Below are 21,435 nucleotides of genomic sequence, written 5' to 3' on the forward strand. Positions count from 1 at the left end.
TTTCTTTTCTTTAAAAGAAATTAGCACGGGTGTGCGCAAGAGTAAGCACTTTTAAGCAGTAGTCAGCGGGTGTGCGCTTGTGTGCGCTTAGCTAAGCATGTGTGCACGAAGCTAAGCAGCACTGTGCATGTGTGAGCATCGTTCAAACCAGCGCAAACCCGCTTACAACTGCTTAAAAGTGCCTTAGTCACTCTAAATGACAAGGCCTGTAGTCTGCTCAGCAGCAAAATAACATTCCCCTGTCAGTCTCAAACCCAGGACCTTGGAAACACTAGTCTGCATGACTTACCACTAAGCCATGACTGATATACAAGAACTTTGTGCTGAAAGCAATATATCATGAAATAGAAGGACTGAATGTAAAGGGAATATAGGAAGGTTATTACACAAAGCTTGTTTCTTGTATCTTTACTGGCAATTCTTGTGGAATTGCATTACATTAGTGCGATAAGAGAAACAGCCATGCTTGTAGGTAATGATGTTACAGTAGCACCTTGCAAACCCCACACAGTATCAGAGCAGGATAAACACCACCATATTTGAATAGGTAAGAGGCCAGACCTCCCAACTGTGACTGATTTACAGGGATGTCCCTGATTTGCAAACAAATGTTAACTGTGCCCCACTGACTCCCTGTGAAATGTACTAACACTAGGCAGAAAGGTGGGGAATCCCACTTAATGGTAACTGTCAATAAGTTAAAGTAGACACTACTTGCATGTCAGAAATGGTGTAGTAATACATATGCTCAAAATACCCCACAGTCACAACTGCAGAATATCTGAAATATATCACAGGTGTATCCCACTGATATCTCCCATTCCCTGAGGCTGCTCAAATATATACCTGAGAGTATCTGAGGCCTGCAAGTGTCAGAAACACACAGGCATATCAGCCTGTCTGCTGTTACACACTCTGCGAATCGCTGTAGAATTGCTTCCACAAGCACACCCTCATGTAGGAGTACAACCCAGAAATATCAAAGGAAGTAGCCATCTAATAAACTAAAGACAGTATAGCAGTTTACAAGCACTGCATGTGCCTGATATTCATAACTGTTAGTACAAAGTACAAGGCCCCACTACTGCTCAGCAGTAAAATAAGATACCCTTGTAAGTGTCAAACCCCACACCTTGGTCTCACCAGACTGCATGCAGTGCCACCAAACCACACCAAACATATAAGAAATTGCTGCTGAAAGAAATATATCATGCATTACAAGGAGTTCATAGGTTCATACTAGGCTATCTGCCCTAGGGCATTTATAAGCCTAGCCAGAGTGTGTTTGGCTTTCGCCACCCATTTTAAATGAATTTTGCTATGCCCTTTTTCGAGGTTAGTATACTGTGCCTCTGTCTAACAGTGACACAGAAGTGATACCCGGGGTAAACCTATGATCTCTCATCCACTCATCAAGATTCCTCTTGAAGAGAGTCAATGAGGAACTCTGCCTAACCTGGACTGGGATTTTATTCCAGAGTGAAGGGAGCCTCTGGGTTATGAATCTGTCCCTCCAGCATGTCCTATTTATTTCATTGCTGAGGTTCAAGTCTCCTGAGTGCGTAACTTGATAGGATTTGGATTTTCTGAGGTGCAGCATGTCCATTAATTCCAGGTTGGACATGGCTTCATACGTCAGGCACAGATCGCCTCTGAGCAGGCGGTATGCCACTGAGTAGAGCTGGAGTTTCTTTAACTGGGCAGCTTATGGCATCTGTTTGAGCCCTTTGATCCTCTTGGTGAGGTACTTTTGGGGTCTTTCCAGTTGCTGCAGGTGTCTGGTAAGGTACATCCCAAAAGGGGCATTGTACTCAATTATGGACCTGATGAGGGATGAGTAAAGAGGCACGATGACCTAGATGTGAATCCCTTCATGATTAGGTGGGCTATATAATATGTTTTTCTAACCACAAAAAGCTGAAGCAAAACGTGGTTGTCAAATGAGAGATTGCTATCAACTTGGGTCCCCAGGTCCCTAATGAGTTCCTCTGTACTTAATGGATTACCACCAAAAGGGATGACTATACAATTTTTGTTGTTTAGCTTGAGGCCATGGCTCTGGCACCAGTTGTCTGTTTCTATGAAGCCCTTTTGTAGGATGCTTGTGTTGGCTGGAGAGTCGATTATGGCACCCAGTTTGCAGTCATCTGTGAACTTGGTCAGCCACAGTCCTTCCGTGTTGGCCTGTACCTCTGAGAAATATATACCGAACAAGAGAGGTCCCAGGACTGAGCCTTGTGGGACACCACTTGTAACTGGTTTGGAGTCTGACATGGCTCCAGCAATTCTAACCATGTGGGTTCTGTCCTTGAGCCAGTTTGCAACCCATCTAGTGATACAGGGGTTTATATTTAAGCTGGTGAGCTTACCTATAATGCCCAAGTGGGGTATTGTATCGAAGGCTTTTGCGAGGTCCAGGTAGGCTGTGTGGACCACCTTCCCCTCGTCAATGGCCTTGGTGACTGTTTCAAAGAAATCGACCAGGTTTAAGAGGCAGGATCTGCCCTTAACAAAGCCGAACTGGGTAGGATCCAGTGTCTGTAGGTCCTCAATATCTTTATTTATGAGGTCCATGATGATCCTTTCCATAGCTTTGCAGACCAAGCTAATCAGGCTTATGGGGTGATAGTTTCCAGGATCCGTTGAGGCACCACCTTGTGGAGAGGGACCACTGTTGCTGTACGCCACTCTTTGGTACATATCCTGTAGTAAGGCTGAGATTGAACAGTAGTTTTATGTTTGGGTTTAGCTCTTCTTGGAGTTCATGTAGGACTCAGCCCAGGACACTGTCTGGTCCCATTAATGCTGTGTTTTTTGCTTTGGAGAGGGCGGCTCTGACCTGAGCATCTGAGATGTCAGGGGGGCAGCACTCTGCTGGGATAGCTATTTATCCCTTTGGTGGGGAGGGGGGTAGAAGTTTGTGCTGAACCTGTCAGCTAGGATGTTGGCAATGTTTGTGGGTTCGGTGTATTTTTGTCATTTTGGACTAATTCTGAGCATATCTGGGAATTACCACCCAGGTTCCTAACATAACTAAAGAAAGCCTTGTGATTATCCTTAGTGTCCTGTGTAATTTTTCTCTCGAAGCTGGCCTTAGACGATTTTATGAGTGGCCGTAGTTTTTTGCTAATACTGATCAGAGATGCCTTCCCTTTCTGGGATTTTGCTCTGTCATGTAGTAGCTTCCTCCTTCTATTGTATAGTTTGTTTATGGCTGGGGTCCACCAGACAGGATGCCTGCCTTTGGAGGAATGGTTCTTGGTTTTATTTGGGATTGCATGGTCCATGCATTCCTGAAGGTGTTCACAGAATGCATTTATAAAGGATTCTGCAGTCTGGGCCATATTTTCCACAGGCCCGGGGGCTTTGAAGGATTCCACCTCGGTTTTGAGGAGTGTGAAATTTGCTTTAGAATGTTTTTCACTGTGGTTTTCTGGGCACGGGGTGGGGTCGGGATGTGAATATCCAGTGAATTTAGTTTATGGTCTGATCTTACCAGTGAGGGATACACTTCTGGTCTGGAGCATAGAGTCCCCATGTTGGTGATGATCAGGTCCAGTATGTTTTCCCCTCTTGTTGGAGTGGTAACAAGTTGTTCCATAGCATTTGAGTTTATAAATTCTAGAAACCTTTGAGCTAGGGTGTTGGAGCTAGAGTAATGCTCCTAGTCTATGTTTGGGTAGTTGAAGTCACCCAATATAATGGTGTTTGGAGAGACCTTCATATTTTCCAGTGTTCTCAGGAAGGCCGAGTGGGGTTCCTGGATTTGGGAGGGTGGTCTGTAGCAGGCTATAAACTGGAAGGCAGTTTTACCCACAGTTAGTTGCACATGGATAGTCTCTGATGCTTCGTGCTGTGCCACCAACCTGGAGGTGTGGGTATCTTTGACGAATATTGATACTCCCCCTCCTTTTGTGGTTCTGTCCAAGTTTTGGGGCCGAAAAGCATGGTATGAGGTATAACCTGGTAGTGCTGGGGTGCTCTCGGGAGCCTTGAACCAGGTTTCTGTTACTGCACAGATATTGATGTTCTCCATGCTAAGGAGAGTTTCAAGTGTGTGCATTTTGAGGTTTAGACTTCTGGCGTTGAGTAGCAGAATGTAAATGGAAAATAGGAAAGCCATAGCAACACATTCCAGTAAAGACAAATAGCAGGCCTTCAAGGAGTAAATGTAAAGACTAAATAGTGAAGCCATAGAAAGAAATTACAAGAGCTACTGTTGTATACCAGTTAATCCACAAGTCCCACAGGAAAGTACATACTCCCATGTAAACAGTATTAGCATTATTAGGTGTGAGTTAACATACACACTGAGAAGAATGAACTGGAAGAAGCAACAGTCAGGTTTCAGTACAACATGCATTTCAGTGGCTACAACACAGCCTTAGATATGAGAGACATACCAACCTTTTGACTCACACAACAGTATCCACAGCAAACCAGCATGGTCCGTACGTTGAAAAACTGAAAGGCCTATGCCTACCTAACCTAACATTTTATAGCAGTGTCCTGAAATCACAGTGAGAACTGAAATTACCACACAGCAGGCTGCATGCAATTAGTAAATGCTGGCCAACAATTGGTGAACAGGCCATCACATGCACATGTGCAGATACCTACAAAAGCAGCCTGTACTCCCAGTCCACACATGCAATAATATCATTGCAGCAACTGGAGGGAGAGAGACAGACAGACAGAAAGAGAGAGAGAGAGAGAGACCAAAAACAAAAAGCAGCAAGCCAGCCAGCAGCCATCCAGCAGCAAGCCAGCCAGCCAGCAGCAAGCCAGCCAGCAGCCATTCAGCAGCAAGCCAGCCAGCCAGCAGCAAGCCAGTCAGCAGCCATCCAGCAGCAAGCCAGCCAGCCAGCAGCAAGCCAGCCAGCAGCCATCCAGCAGCAAGCCAGACAGCCAGCAGCCATCCAGCAGCAAGCCAGCCAGCCAACAGCTATCCAGCAGCAAGCCAGCCAGCCAGCAGCAAGCCAGCCAGCAGCCATCCAGCAGCAAGCCAGCCATCCAGCAGCCATCCAGCAGCAAGCCAGCCAGCCAGCAGCAAGCCAGCCAGCCAGCACCAAGCCAGCCAGCCAGCAGCAAGCCAGCCAGCAGCAAGCCATCCAAAAAAGCTGTCAGAAACAAAGGTGATGTAAACTACATAATCTAATAATCTACATACTGTGAACCCTCCATGTGTGTTAGCAGTCTGTATCTATATGTATATGAAGATGTGCATAGGGCAAGGGACATACTGCAACTGTTAGTGAAGGCTGGACATACATATGTAGTTGAAGGTTGCTATGTGCACATATCAATGTAGGTTGTAGTACAACATACAATGTACAATGTAGGTTGTACAGCAATGGATGTTTAGAAGTATGTTAGTGTGTGTATGTTCATAGGTTCATACTAGGCTATCTGCCCTAGGGCATTTATAAGCCTAGGAAATATACTGGCATTTATTGACTTCAAATGAATTGTAAGCGCTTTCGGCTAAAATAATATTTAGCCTTCTTCAGACAAACAGCGGAATATATGTTTTAGTTGAATAAATACATTTGTAAAACCAATCAGAAAAAAGTGCATTCATCTAATAAACATTACTATGGTTACCTTAAAAAGGAAACGTACGTGGTTAAATAAAACATTAATGCAAAATATAATTATATAGTTAAAACCACAAATTATACTAAACAGAATGACATACTAAAAAGGTCATTATGACTTAGTTGTTGTAGATCCCTTATTTTTCGGAAATATGCAAAAAACGTGTAGAAAACATATAAAAACACACAGGTTTAAACTATAAAATACCCTGCATATTTGTAACTTGTGTTTTGTTCTGGACTCATATCTTAATTTGACCAAGAAAACCTCTCCGACATTTTTAAAACAAAATAATTATATATTTTGGTTTTACTGTTGTTGTATCTGAAAAAGTTACTTAGACTTACATAAAAAACAACTAAAATGTCCTGTCCAAGTAATGAGGTTAACAATTGTGCAATTTGCACAAATTTCATGATAAATATGTATATTAATTGTAAATACACCCACTCTGAAACTTATTTTGGATACATTATCTACTATAAGATAGCCACTTAAGCACACATTTAATAGACAAATTTTCATTTATCCCTGGTAGCAAGTGTGCCCTCGTTCGAATCTGCCACATGAGTTCGTCGATCTCTAGCCTTATTTGCCAGGGACCACCCCTTATGTCTGGAGTTCTTTGTTGAACTATAACAAAATTAAAGGTGTGCCCGATGTTCTCAGTAGTGTGCTTAGCTATAGCATTATTCATATCTTTTTTGCTAACAGCATGCATATGTTCATAAATTCTGGTCTTTATTCTGCATTCTGTCTTACCAATGTAAAATGCTTTACATTGGTTACACAGGGCAGCATATACCACCGATTTAGACTTGCAGTTATAGTGACCATTGATTTTGTATATCTTGTCCTTAATGGTAAATTGTGTTCCCACCTTAAGAAACTTACACTGTGCACAAGCACCACATTTATACATACCATTTGGGCGGTGTGAAATAACTTTTCTTGGTGGTCTCTCCAAGATGGTTTTCAAATTTGATCCTCTCCTATATGTCAATTTAGGTTTTTCGCCTAATAATATGGAAAGGATGCTATCATGGTTTATTACATCCCAATTCTTATTAACCATTTCCTTGATTTTATAAAAATCTAGTGAAAAGGTATGTAGGAAAGACACACAATAATTTGTGTCTTCTGATCCATGCTCACTCGGGCGACTTGTGGGAATTGTTATGTCCCCCTGTTGGAAATCACCCTGTGGGTGTTGTTTATACCTAAAAGTGGAGAAAGCTGACCAACTGCTCGCTTATTGGATACTTCTGATATAATATTGTTGATCAAGGGGAGTGGGTAGCTCCTTGCTAAAAACATATTTTTTAGTTTGTTGCATTCAATTTGGAAATCATGATCTTCCGTAACCATACGTGCTGCTCTAACCAGCTGCCCCTTAACAACTGATCTTTTTTGATGATAGGGGTGGTTACTAGAGAAATGCAGCAAACTGTTGGAATACGTGGGTTTTCTGTATATGTTACTTATTAGCCTTCTGTTGTTAGTATCTTTTTTAAGAAGTATGTCCAGATAATTAATCTCACTGTCTGCTATATTGAAAGTGAATTGTAAGAAATCAGTCATGTTGGTCATATTTTCTATAAATGGAGGGATTAGCATTTTGTCACCTTTCCAAATACAGAAAATGTCATCCTGGTACCTAGTGTACCAGGAGACATGTTGTTTAAACAAAACTTCTTTGAAAAGGAATTCTACTTCCCAATATGCTAGTACAGCATTAGCAAAAGAGCCCCCACATGGAGAACCCATGGCCACACCCGATGTTTGGAGATAAAACCTATTCTCAAAGATGAAAAAATTGTTTGTTAAAACTAATTCCAAAAGTGTTTCACATAAGCGAATAGTATTTTCTTCTACTTTTTTGGCAACCATGAATTCTCTCACCCAACTGAGACCTGTGGCTTGTGGTATAACCGTATAGAGGTCTTTAATATCTATTGTGAGAAACACCATGTCAGTAGTATATTCAATTTCGCTAATGTTTTTCAAAAAGGACCAGGAATCCTTACAAATGTGTGATTCCTGGTCAAGGAGAGGTTTTATTATGCTATCCACTAATTTAGCACATGCATAGGTAGCCGAACCTCTCCCATCTACTATGGGCCTAAATGGTGGTGCTTGTAGTCGTTTGTGTAACTTAGGTGCACCAAAGAAGGCTGAAATCCTTGGAGCTGGCATGTGCAAATACTTGTATGTCTCTGGGTTAATAAAACCCTCTAAGAGTAAATCATATAAAGTATTGTTAATCTTTCTGTAGGCACCATTTATTTCGTTTAGTGATACTTCTTCATATACTGGTGTATCCAAATGTTCCATCATATACTCAACATATTTAAAATGATCCATCAATACTACCCCCCCACCTTTGTCAGGTTTCATAACCCGGATGTTACAATCCCTCAGTAATTTGAGAAAATCCCATTCTAGCATGGTAATGTTGTTGGAATGCCTTTGGTTGGCATAAGTAATTTGGTTCTTTATTGCCCAAAGGTCAATTTCACACATTTTCTCAAATACTGCTAGGATCGGGTGGAGGGGTGGGTTATAGGTACTGGAAACCCTTAAAGTGTTGAGTATTGGAGCATTATTACCTAATAGTGAATTCAAATTGAATTTTCTAACAAAAACTTTTAAATCAACAAGAGTTTTCGCTATATCCATGTGTTGCCCTGGAACAAAGGATAAGTCCTTGGCAAAAAAGTCAATTATATCCTGATGGATATCAATAAGAGTATAGTTGTAAACAATAAAGTCATTTTTAGAACTTTTTAGTATGTTAGGATCCAGACCAAAGATGGGGGTTTGGATCATCTCCTCCTCCCTCGTCTCTTGTTCCTCGTGTTGTTCACTGTCTGGGCTTTGGTACGATTGGTAGCCCGGGTGTTGTTGGCCTGGTAAAAATCCTGGCCGTCTTGTTGATTTAAGTCCCCCACGTGTTGACCTTGTATTTGATTATTGTCCTGGGAGATGTGTGCTGGTGTATTTTCATGATTGAAATTGTTAGCACCAACGTTATTGTTGTTAAACCTCGGGCTCCTTCTGACGCCCTGTCTCTGCTCAGGAAAATTATCCTGGTTGTTACCATTATTGTTGTTAACTACAGGGTTGGTAATATTAGTTTGCTCAACCCGGTTAGTAGCATCTCCCTGGGATATATGTATTTTACATGAAGGCCTTGGATAGGCACATTTATTGGCATAATCTGTAAGATCTCTACTTAGCTTTTTCTTTTTTGTGAATAACAATTTCTCCATACTTGCTTCAATGCTGGAAAAAACCCGACAATAATCGTATTTGTAATGGAGAAACTCGTTATTAGATGTTATAAACTTTTCCAAAATGTCCAATTCAAGTGACAAAGTAGTAATGTCCCTGGAATAAAAGGCAATAAGAGCCTGTAGAAACTCTATACCTTGCCTGTCGAATAAACCAAGCAATTCTTGGTGGAAAGCAGAATTTTCCACCAACCCAGATGGAAAACGCCATTGCCGTAATCCCTTTGGGACAATTTTGTTTCTTACACATTCGTTGAGATATGCAACTTCTAATTGTAACTTCTTGCATTTATATAGTTTATTGTCAAACTCTTCAATTTTGTCACCTAATATGTTACTATCGGCCACTTGTGAAGAGTTAGGGTCAGAATGCAAGCTGAACCCTTGACTAAAAAAGTTATTGTTAACTAAGAAGTTAGCCATAGTTGGAATACCTGGTATGTTGAAGTTCCCTTGGTTATTATTGTCCCTCCGAGGATTTGTAGTACTGTTACTTGTTTGGAGTATGCTAGCCACTGTAGGAACAGGACAACGTTGTTCCGTCGTAGCTGGTAATTCCCTGTTCGCCTTCACGGATCCAACAGTTGTTGTTTCAATTGCTGGAAGTTGTTGCCCGTTAGGAATAAAGAAATCGCTATCGTTTTCTTGTGATAGCGTCAAAGCAGCTGGCGTGCTTTTTTGTGTAGACGTCAAAACTGACATAGCGTCGACCTTTTGTGTGAGAGCATCTACTCTCCCCAAAAGCAGCTCGACCAGGGTAGTTAAATTAACATTCGAACTGTCCATTGCATTTTCCGAACCTTTCCGCTGTGAAACCAAAACCAACGAGGTATCTCCGGTTCCGCTCGCCATCCAGAACCACGATAGACAAATTCCAGCTCGTCTGGTTGTGGATTTGTTATTTCAACAGTTTTTAGTTTGTCTATCGTCATTTATAAGCCTAGCCCAGAGTTTTGTGACTTTCGCCACCCCTTTAGTTTGAAGGATAATATGCCCATTATTTAGCTATTCCTCTGTCAAGCAGTGACACTGAGGTGATCCCTGGGGTATACCTGCGATCTCCCATCCATTGGTCAAGATTTCTCTTGAACAAAGCCAGAGAGGTGCTCTGCCTCACATGTACCGGGATTTTGTTCCACAGCATAGGGAGTCTCTGGGTGATGAATCTGTCCCTCCAGCACGTCCTATTTATGACCTTGTCAAGGTTCAAGTCTCGTGCTCTTGTAGATCGGATGGATTTAGATTTTTTGAGGTGAAGCATGTTCATTAATTCCAGGTTGGACATGGCCTTGTATGTCAGGCACAGGTCACCCTGAGCAGGCGGGCGTGTACTGAGTAGAGCTGAGCTCCTTCAGTCGGGCAGCATAGGACATATTTTGAGACCCTTTATCCTTTGGTGAGGAACTTTTGCATATATCTATATCTATATATATGTATATGTGTATATATATATATATATATATATATATATATATATATATATATATATATGTATATGTGTTTATATATATATATATATATATATATATATATATGTACATAGAGAGGTATGTATAAATAGACATATATAGATAGATAGAATATGTATATACATATATATGTAATAGACACATACATATATAGATATATATAGATACATACACATATACAGACAGATATGAATGTCTATAGATATGTATGTATATGAATATCTGTCTCTCTCTCTCTCTCTGTATATATATATATATATATATATATATATATATATATATATATATATATATATATATATATATATATATATATATATATATATATACTGGAGTACCCATACCCCATTCCAAAACACTTTAACCACTAACCACCACATAGGTGGTTGCCTGCCTACTACTGGATGTGTCAGAAGGGAACATGGGAAACAAGTGTACAATAGCCTCCCCTTTGATATTCACAGTGACACACTAGTCTTGTAATCCCTGTACGTGGTACATGTCATCACAAATGGTGTGTCAGCTAGGGAAATTTAGGTCACTGTACCCCTCTACACCTCACAATGTCCTACATGGTATGTACCTCCCATGACAACTACAGCAAGGGAAAAGGACTCAGACATACCTAACAAAAAGTGATAACGCCCTCAAACACATTTCCTATGCAGAGTGACTGACAAAACCACAGATAGAGTGCCTTTCATACTACCTACACAGAGGTTACCACTGCTGGATATACAGAGTTATGTCCCACCCATACCAGTTGTCCAACCACCATGGTAACACCTCACAATCTGTCCAGCCTAAATGACCTATGGCCCTCATCCTTGTCACCACAGTAAAGAGCACATGCTGGAGGTACAGGTTCCTATACACAAATAAGCCATACCCTGGACTAAACCACACAGCATTAACAAGCAAGGCTCCTTATTAGTAGATGTCAGACATACCCATGATGAATGTTATGCAGATAGGTAATATGCCGTATGAGTCACCTCTGTGTAACTGTTTGACAGGAGCAAGTACAGTCACATTACATGTATCCCAATGGGCAGGGTAGCATAACACTATGCTGCCGTAGGCCCAGGGCCAATAGCATAGTACCTACCTATGACACAATGCACACACACATGTAGTCATTGCAATACCAACTATGTGAGGTGGAATGAGTGTGCCACTGACTGTGTGCAAGGTCTGTAATGGTGTGATTGCTCAGCATGACTTTGTGTCTGTCATGGTAGTGTGTGTCCTCGGTGTGAGGCCAGAGAAAGATGTGTCAGTTATTGGGATACAAACATACTACATTGCCATATGTTGTGCTGTGGTTCCCTGTATATGACTGCGGTGTAGGTAGGGGTATGGCAGCAAAGACTAGGGTGGATTACCAGTGAAACTGTAACTGTGCATTGCATGCATTGCATGGGATGACAATATTCCCCATCCATTAGCTTGATAGATACCCCCAGTGTGAGGTTGCGCATTGGACCTCAAACAGTGTGCCGAGTGCTGGTGTATACTAGTTTGTTGTATGGAGTGTGGCAGGCACTGTCACACAGTTGTAGGCTGAGCACTGATATGTGTTAATTAACATGTGTATCCCCTGATAGACAGACAGATGCTATATATGGCAGTTCAGTGATATCAGTACAGTAGAGTATTATGTGTGCCATATTACTTGCTCACATATTTTTCTTTTCCTTCCAGGGTGATGTTGCATCAGTGCAACCCCTGTTATTCAGCTGCAGAGGATGAGGAGATACACCAGAGCCTGGTGCGGGATTTTTCCACACTGTTTTCCTGGACCAGCCAGAACCAGCAGGAGAGGGCTGCACTGTGGCAAGACCTTGTCCATCGGGTAAATGACATAGTCATGCATAACCGGACATATGAGCAGGTATGCCATCATTGCAGTGATTTAATTAGAAATGTCTGTCAGCGTGCATCTGATATCCACAGACAACAGCTTGCCACAGGTGGTGGGGTACCTATCCACCCCCCCTCACCAGACTGGAGGAGCTCCTCCTAAGTGTTGTGGCTCCAGGCCAACAACAACAACATCCACAGACGTGTCATGATGGAGGCTGGAGCTACCCAGCATGTGGACATGGAGTGTGCAGGTAACATGCCATATCTGTAGTTGAGTGTTGTCTGCACTGGTAGTTTATGCATATGTGAGATGTGTACTGTGTGTGTAGCTGTTATTCTGGAAATTCTTGTGCAAGATTGATATTCTGAATATCATCAGTACACCTGTGAAAGCCAACTGTTCTACTGCTGTACTGTATCATATTCACAGTATCAATGGCACAGTTGTGCCCACTGACAATAACTGTCTTATTTGTGCAGGTCCCTCTGGAGTAACAGCAAGGCAGCCAGTCCATGTTGGTGAGTGTGTAATAACAATACTATTAATACTAATGATAACAGTAATAATACCCTCAAAAAGCATAGTGTATGTGTTGGATTGCAGGTGTGTGTGTGTTTGTATCTCATGTACTGAGGAGTGTGCATGTGTGCATGTGTGCGTGTGCATGTGTGCATGTCCATGTGTGCAGGTGCCCGTGTGCATGTGCCCATGTGCATGTGTGCATGTGCCCATGTGCATGTGTGCATGTGCCCGTGTGCATGTGCCCGTGAGCATGTGTGCATGTGCCCGTGTGCATGTGTGCATGTGCCCATGTCCATTTGTGCATGTGTGCATGTGTGTGCTTGTGTGCATGTGTGCATGTGTGCATGTGCCCATGTGCATCTGTGGTAACATTGTGTACACATCATAAACTGTGTTTCCTGTCTTCCTCTCACAGGTTCTGATGTTGCTCTGTTGGGGTGCAGCAGGGAACCTGAAGCCACTGCTGGGGATAGTGATAATGATAATACATGTGTAATGGCACAGGGAGGTGTGACAGGGTCTGTTGTTGGTCAGCCAATCAACAGTACACAGCAGTCAACCCCATCAATGCACACAGTCATCCTGCCGATACATCCATTGTCACCAATGTCCTTAGCTGAGGGACAGCATACAGTGGGCATTGACCAGGGTAATGTGGTATCAGTGGCACATGCATCCCCTTACAGCACCCATGGCCAGAGTCCTGACATGGTACACACTGGCAGATGTCCAGGGGTTCTCGTGGGAGCACCCGTGGTCATACTGCCCCTGTCAGATGTGCCCACAGAGGTCTTTCAACCTCAGCTATGTTCCGGGCTGTAATACAGGCACACGCACGTATGGAACGGTACACCAGACAGGGTCTGAGGGAGCTTAGAGCACATCACACTGCTATGAATGACACTATGCGTGACACTGCGGCTGCCATCCGTACTGTCAGCGAGGTCATTGACAGACGTTGGGGGGACACATTAGATCTGTTCCACAACTACATGTCCATGAGTCAGGGCAATGCAGGACAGTTGAGGTGTCAACATGGACATATGCCAGCAACATCAGCAGCTGGCAGTCGTCACAAATGACAACAAACCCGCAGCCACTCCCATAGTGCCAGTACCAGCCCCAGCAATGCTGGGTCTGTGCTGTCATCAGACCACCCTAGAAGACCATGTGCACGTGGCTCTGGACAGTCCCAGCAGGGACATGTGTCCAGTCATCAACCAACTGCTTCTGATGACAGTACCCAGTCTGGCTTAGTACCTGATACTGTTCGTAGCACCCCTACCAGGCACAGGTACCGTGTCCGTGGCCAGAGACAGTGATCTGTATGACCTGGCAGGTACAGTCTGTGGCTGTCCACAAACACCTGTATATGGCAGCCATGAGGTGGAACTGTGTGCATGCATACACACATGCATAATGCTAACACCTAGGGCTAACACACACACACACACACACACACACACACACCGCATCAACATTGCCCCATGTTGTACTGTTGTCCCTCACTAACACACACATGCATACATGTCAATGAGATGTGTCAAGGGCAGACTCTGGCATACCAAGTACACACCCTGTGCATATGATGAAACTGTGCCACCTCCTGCAATCTGTAACATTGATGCAGGAACAGGATAGCATGGTGCTGATGCACAGGGTGACTACATTGAACTGTAGTAATATTATCATGTTGTTAACAGTACAGTGTAATGATATCATTGTGGGTATATCCCAGCATGCCTGATGCATTAACAGTATGATTGTCATTGTAGTTTTTATACACCAGTGTTAATTCCAAAAGTGTAATGTCTGCACATCTTTGCATTCTGGTGGTAAGGCTGAAAACAGAAACCCACCTACATAGGTAGCACAAGGGATAAGGAAATGGAAGTAATGGTCCTCAATGCCAGACATATAAACCGCAAGATGCATGCAGTCCAAACTCTACTCAGCATGGAGAATGTTGATACCTGTGCAGTGACAGAAACCTGGTTCAAGGCTCCCAAGAGCACCCTGCACTACCAGGTTACACCTCATACCATACTTTACAGCCCCAAAACATGGAACTAACTATGAAAGGAGGGTGAGTATCAATAAATGTCAAGGTACCCACACCCTCAGGTTGGTGCCACAGCATGAAGCATCACAGACTATCCACGTGCAACTAACAGTGGGTATAACTGCCTTCCAGTTCACAGCCTGCTACAGACCACCCTCCTAAACCCAGGAAACCCACTTGGCCTAGTTAAGAACACATGAATATATTAAGGTGTCTCCAAACAACATTATATTGGGCAACTTCATCTACCCACACATAGACTGGGAGCATTACTGTAGCTCCAACACCCTAGGCCAAAGGTTTCTAGAATTCATAAACTCAAATGCTATGGAACAACTTGTTACCACTCCCACAAGAGGGGAAAACATACTGCACCTGATCATCACCAACATGGGGAGTCTATGCTCCAGACCAGAAGTGTATCCCTCACTGGTAAGATGACACCATAGAGTAATCTCACTGTATATTCACATACCAACCGCAGCCCCTGCACAGAAAACCACAGTGAAAAAGTTGTGTAAAGCAAATTCCACACAGCTCAAAACCAAGACAGAGGTGGAATCCTTCAAAGCCCCTGGGCCTGTGGAAAATACGGCCCACACTGCTGAATGCTTTATAAACGCATTCTATGAACACCTCCAGGAATGCACAGATCATGCAATTCCAAATATAACCAAGACCCAATCCTCCAAAACAGGCATCCTTTCTGGTGGACCCCAGCCACATAACAGAAAACAATAGAAGGAGGAAGCTACTACATGATCGTCCAATATCCCACAAAGGGAAGGCATCTCTGATCAGTTTTGGACAAAAATTACGGGCACTCATAAAATCGTCTAAGGCCAGCTTCAAAAGAAATATTGCACAAGACACTAAGGATAATCACAAGGCTTTCTTTATTTATGTTAGGAATCTGGGTGGGAATTCCCACCCAGATATGCTCAGGAGTTGTCCTAAATGACAAAGAATACACCTAAGCCACATGCATTGCCAACATCATTGCTGACAAGTTCAGCTCAAACATCTCACCCCCCTCCCCACCACAAGGGCAAATATATATCCCAGCAGAGTGATGCCCCCCTGACATCTGAGATGCTCAGTCGCCCTCTCCAAAGCAGAAACACAGCATCAATGAGAGCAGACAGTGTCCCAGGCTGCATCCTACATGAACTCCGAGAAGAACTAAACACAAACATAAAACTACTGTTCAATCCCAGCCTTACTACAGGATATGTAGCTACGGAGTGGTGTACAGCAAAAGTGATCCCTCTCCACAAAGGTGGTGCCTCAACAGATCCTGGAAACTATTGCCCTGTACACCTGACTCGCTTGGTCTGCAAAGCTATGGAAAGGATCATCATAGACCTCATAAATAAAGTTACTGGGGACCTGCAGACACTGGATCCTACCCAATTTGGCTTTGTTGAGGGCACATCCTGACTCTTAAACCTGGTTGATGTCTTTGAAACAGTCACCAAGGCCAGTGATGAGGGGAAGGTGTTCAACACAGCCTACCTGGACCTCACAAAAGCCTTCGATATAATACCCCACTCAGGCATTATAGAGACGCTCACCAGCATAATTATAAACCCCTATGTCACTAGATGGATTGCAAACTGGCTCATGGACAGAACACACATGGTCAGAATTGCTGGAGCCAAGTCACACTCCAAACCGGTTACAAGTGGCGTCCCACAGAGTTCAGTCCTGGGACCTCTCTTGTTTGGTATATATTTCTCGGAGGTACAGGCCAACACAGAAGGACTGAAGCTGAGCAGGTTCGCAGATGACTGCAAACTGTGTGCCATAATCAACTCACCATCCAACAGAAGCATCCTACAAAAGGGCCTCATAGAAACAGACAGCTGGTGCAAGAACCATGGCCTCAAGCTAAACGCCAAAACCTGTATAGTCATCCCCTTTGGCAAAACCTAAGTGCCCACAAATTAACACATAGGTGGTAAGCCATTAAGTACTATACACATGATTAGGGACCTGGGGACCCGAGTTGATAGCAAACTGTCATTTGACAACCACATGATTGTAGTGGTTACACAGACAGTTTATATAGGCCACCTAATCATGAAGGGATTCACAGCTAGATCACAGGAGGTCATCGTGCCTCTTTAGTCATCCCTCATCAGGCCCATAAGTGAGTACAATGCCCCTTTTGTAGTGTACCTTACCAGACACCTGACCTGCAGCAACTGGAAAGTCCACAAAACTACCTCACCAAGGGGATCAAAGGGCTCAAACAGATGCCTGACATATAGAACCATGTCCAACCTGGAATTAATGGACATGCTGCACCTCAGAAAATCCAAATTCAATGGAGCTATGTGCTCGTGACACTTGCACCTCAGCATTTACATAAATAAGACATGCTGGAGGGACAGATTCATAACCCATAGGCTCCCTTCACTCTGGAATAAAATCACAGTCCAGGTTAGGCAGAGTCCCTTAATGACTCTCTGCAAGAGGAATGTTGCTGAGTGGATGGGAGATTGTAGGTTTACCCCGGGTATCACTTCTGTTTCACTGTTACACAGAGGCTGAGTATACTAACCTGGAAAAAGGCCATATCAAAATTCATTTAACATGGGTGGCAAAAGACAAACACAGTCTGGCTATGCTTATAACTGCCCTAGGGCAGATTGCCTAGTATGAAACTATGAACCTATTACATGATGTATCCTCAACTGATACACAGATGTAGGAAACCCAGTGTCAGTGATATCCTTGCAGTACTACAGTATACCAGTAGCCATTCTTACTGAGCCACACACATCCCTGTGAAGAATGCTGTTTGGCATATAGCAGTCTCACGTGCATGCCAACACACTAGCGATATGTTAATCCATGACTGGAAATGTATACAGTGGCCTACAATGCATTCTGCGCATGACACACATGACCACCACATGGGTATCATACAGATGGATACCTGTTGTCCAAGCCATGCTCTATTACTGTAACACAACTGTAACTTTGTCATCAGCATGCACTTAACATAGTATTCCTGTAGTACCATGTAGGTGGCAGCACCCATCATGTAGAACGGGTAATGTGTGTACATATGGGCAAGTGTTTTCTTGTCTATCCTGTGATATTCACATTTCCAAAGGTATTGTGCAGTCCCTTGGTGTATCGCCTAAGCAAGAAGGTGTCTTTATGCATATCAGCAACAGTTGCCATACACCTACACTGGATGTCCAATACTCACAGACTTTGCTGTGTTATAACATGTGTGACATATACTCTAGACATGAGCCCTCACCCACATTAATATATCACAGCTTTCATGAGTGTGTGTCATCCAGTTGGCCTAGGACACAGATCACTGCAGTAGCCTGCATTGTCAACAACATACATGTATGGCGTACAGTCTGGGAATCTGCAGGACATGCTGGCACAGGTAACAACTGTATTCACATGAGGCAGGCTTCACACATAGGAACTATTTAAGGTCACAGGTACATATCTCTATGTGGCACACACATACCTGATGTGTGCATTGAAATTACTGTTATAATTATATGTCATACAATAATAAAAGCAACACCCACCACACATTGACAAACTGTGTGACAAAAACACATGGCATTTATAGGATTCAAACCCCTACCCAACTATGCTATGACACTTGAGAGAGATGCATTAGCAGGGCGCACTATTCACATTACTGGGTGGCTTCCTTTCTCCTGCTATACTTATAGGGTGCTGACATCATCAGTCTTTACAAAGAGGAATGTACATCATGTAGTGTGTTATTCCAGTTGCCAAAAGGGCCATTTATTTCAAAGAGAATTGCACACACCCTGCCCCCCGCAACACCCACCACACATTGACAAACTGTGTGACAAAAACACATGGCATTTATAGGATTCAAACCCCTACCCAACTATGCTATGACACTTGAGAGAGATGCATTAGCAGGGCGCACTATTCACATTACTGGGTGGCTTCCTTTCTCCTGCTATACTTATAGGGTGCTGACATCATCAGTCTTTACAAAGAGGAATGTACATCATGTAGTGTGTTATTCCAGTTGCCAAAAGGGCCATTTATTTCAAAGAGAATTGCACACACCCTGCCCCCCCCCAACAAACACACACACACACACACACACACACACACTGAGCATTTGCAGGATTCAAACCCCTACCTAACTATGTTATGACACTTGAGAGAGATGCATTAGCAGAGGCACAGTAGGCTACTGTACTGGGGAGGCCGACGCCAAATACACTCTGGCTAGGCTTATGTATTCCCTAGGGCAAGCAGCCTAGTATTGACCTCTACACCCATATGTTTAATTTTCAGATGCACAATATTTGTTGCTGATAAACTGTTTGCAGGTCTTTATTGCCATAGCTTTCCCTGTTGCTATGAACAACTTGTGTATCTGTGGAAGATGTTTGAATATGAGAGGGTTCCACTATATTACGTATGTCTCTGTTGTCATTTAACTGTGTGCACTGGGCAGATTGCTGTATTGTGGGAGGTTCCTGGCTTAACGCATACAAATGCCAGATATGTGTGGCCAACTGCTATACTGAGACATGGCCTAAGTGTGTCAGCATGCCCAGTTCAGGCTTTCCATGGTTTGTTGCCTGACATATGTCTCATTTAACAAAGTGTGTGAGCATGCCCAGTGTGACCTTTCCATATGTTGAGATCTGAGGTCCACCACATTTGTGGTTGTGTGTGAACTTGAACAATATTTGACATTTATAGTTGTGTGTTGGAAGTCATGTTGTGTTCTTACTGCCCAACTGCTTTGTGTCTGAACCCAACAGGGATTATGCTGTGCCTGCAGGGTTTCCATGGGATAGTTTGCATATACTTGTCAACATTCTTTCATACTGACCAAACACTGTAATATTGTATAGTGTACTGGTTCAGTCCTTTCACTGTGGTGGACAGTTTCCTGGGTTTCAGTCCTATCACTGCTTTAAATATTCATACTGAGCACACCAGACTGGTTAAGGGCCAGTTGTGCAAATATGACCATGTTGCATTTTGTTAAGCTATGGCCTACTTAAACCAGGCTTGTCCAACATTAGTAGTGTATTCCGCAACATGGGTGGACATTGACAAACACTAGGCTGTATGCCCTAGGCCATTTCTAATCCTAGTCAGAGAGTGCGTTTGTCCTTCAACACACATTTTAACTGGAGTTTGCCATGCCATTTTTCAAGGTTAGTATACTGTGCCTCTGTCTAACAGTGACTTAAAAGTGATACCCAGGGTAAACCTACAATCTCCCATCCACTCATCAAGATTCCTCTTGAAGAGAGTCAGTGAGGGACTCTCTGGCTAACCTGGACTGGGAGTTTACTCAAGAGTGGAGGGAGCTTCTGGGTTATGGATCAATCACTACAGCATGTCCTATTTATGTCAGTGATGAGGTTCAGGTCTCTCATGTGCATAGCTCAATGGCATTCAGATTTTACAAGGTGCAGCATGTGCATAGATTCCAGCTTGGACATGGCTTTATGCATCAGGCACATTTCGCCTCTGGGCAGGCAGTATGCCACTGGGTGGAGCTGCAGTTTGTTTAATCAGGCAACACATGGCATCTGTTAGAGCCCTTTGATCCTCCTGGTGAGGTACTTTTGGGGTCTTTCCAGTTGCTGGAGGTGTCTGCTAAGGTACATCCTACAAGGGCCATTGTGCTCAATTGTGAGCCTGATTAAGGATGACTGAAGAGGCACGATGACCTCCCCTGATCTAGATGTAAATACCTTCATGATTAGGTGGGTATATGAAATGTTTCTCTAACCACTATGTCCACATAATTGTCAAATGCAAGATTTCTATCACCTTGTGTCCCCAGGTCTCTTATTACTTCTAAAGTACTTAATGAGTTAACACCTATGTGGTAATTGGTGGGCACTTACTGTTTTTCCAAAGGGGATGACTATACACTTTTCTGCATTTAGCTTGATGACATGGCTCTGGCACCAGTTGTCTGTTTCTATGAGGCCCTTTTGTAGGATGCTTGTGTCAGCTGGAGGGTCAGATATGGTGCCCAGTTTGTAGTCATCTGCAAACTTGTTCAGACACAGTCCTTCCATGATGGCCTGTACCTCTGAGAAATATATACCAAACAAGGGAGGTCCCAGGACCGAGCCTTGTGGGATGCCAGTTGTAGCTGGTTTGGAGTCTGACATGGCTGCAGCATTTCTGACTATGTCAGTTCTGTCCTTGAGCTGGTTTGCAACCCATCTACTGACATAGGGGTTTATATTTAGGCTGGTGAGCTTATCTATAATGAACAAGTGGGGTATTGCATGGAAGGCTTTTGCAAGGTCCAGATAGGCTGTGTGGACCACCTTCCCCTCATCAATGGCCTTGGTGACTGTTTCAAATGACTCAACCAGGTTTAAGGGGCAGGATCTGCCCTTAAGAAAGCCACACTGGGTAGGGTCCAGTGTCTGTAGGTCCCCAATATCTTTATTTCTGAGGACCATGATGAGCCTTTCCATAGCTTTGCAGACCAAGCTAGTCAGGATTCTGGGGTGATAGTTTGCAGTATCCATTCAGTCACCACCTTTGTGGAGAGGGACCACTGTTGCTGTACACTGCTCTTTGGGTACATATCCTGTGGTAAGGCTGAGA

At 43.4% G+C, this 21,435-nt stretch overlaps 1 protein-coding gene across 1 annotated transcript in view; it reads right to left on the reverse strand.

Moving 5' to 3' along the window:
- Window positions 1-21,435, reverse strand: part of LOC122815307 (deleted in malignant brain tumors 1 protein-like) — a 567,314-nt gene that overhangs the window by 465,505 nt on the left and 80,374 nt on the right. Inside the window, 1 exon segment of the mRNA XM_044087692.1 lies at window positions 17,496-17,510. Within this exon segment, the coding sequence (XP_043943627.1) occupies window positions 17,496-17,510 (15 nt within the window).

This window comes from Protopterus annectens, chromosome 1.part1 (genome assembly GCF_019279795.1).
Source record: "Protopterus annectens isolate FY-2018-M chromosome 1.part1, PAN1.0, whole genome shotgun sequence".
NCBI lineage: Eukaryota > Metazoa > Chordata > Ceratodontiformes > Protopteridae > Protopterus > Protopterus annectens.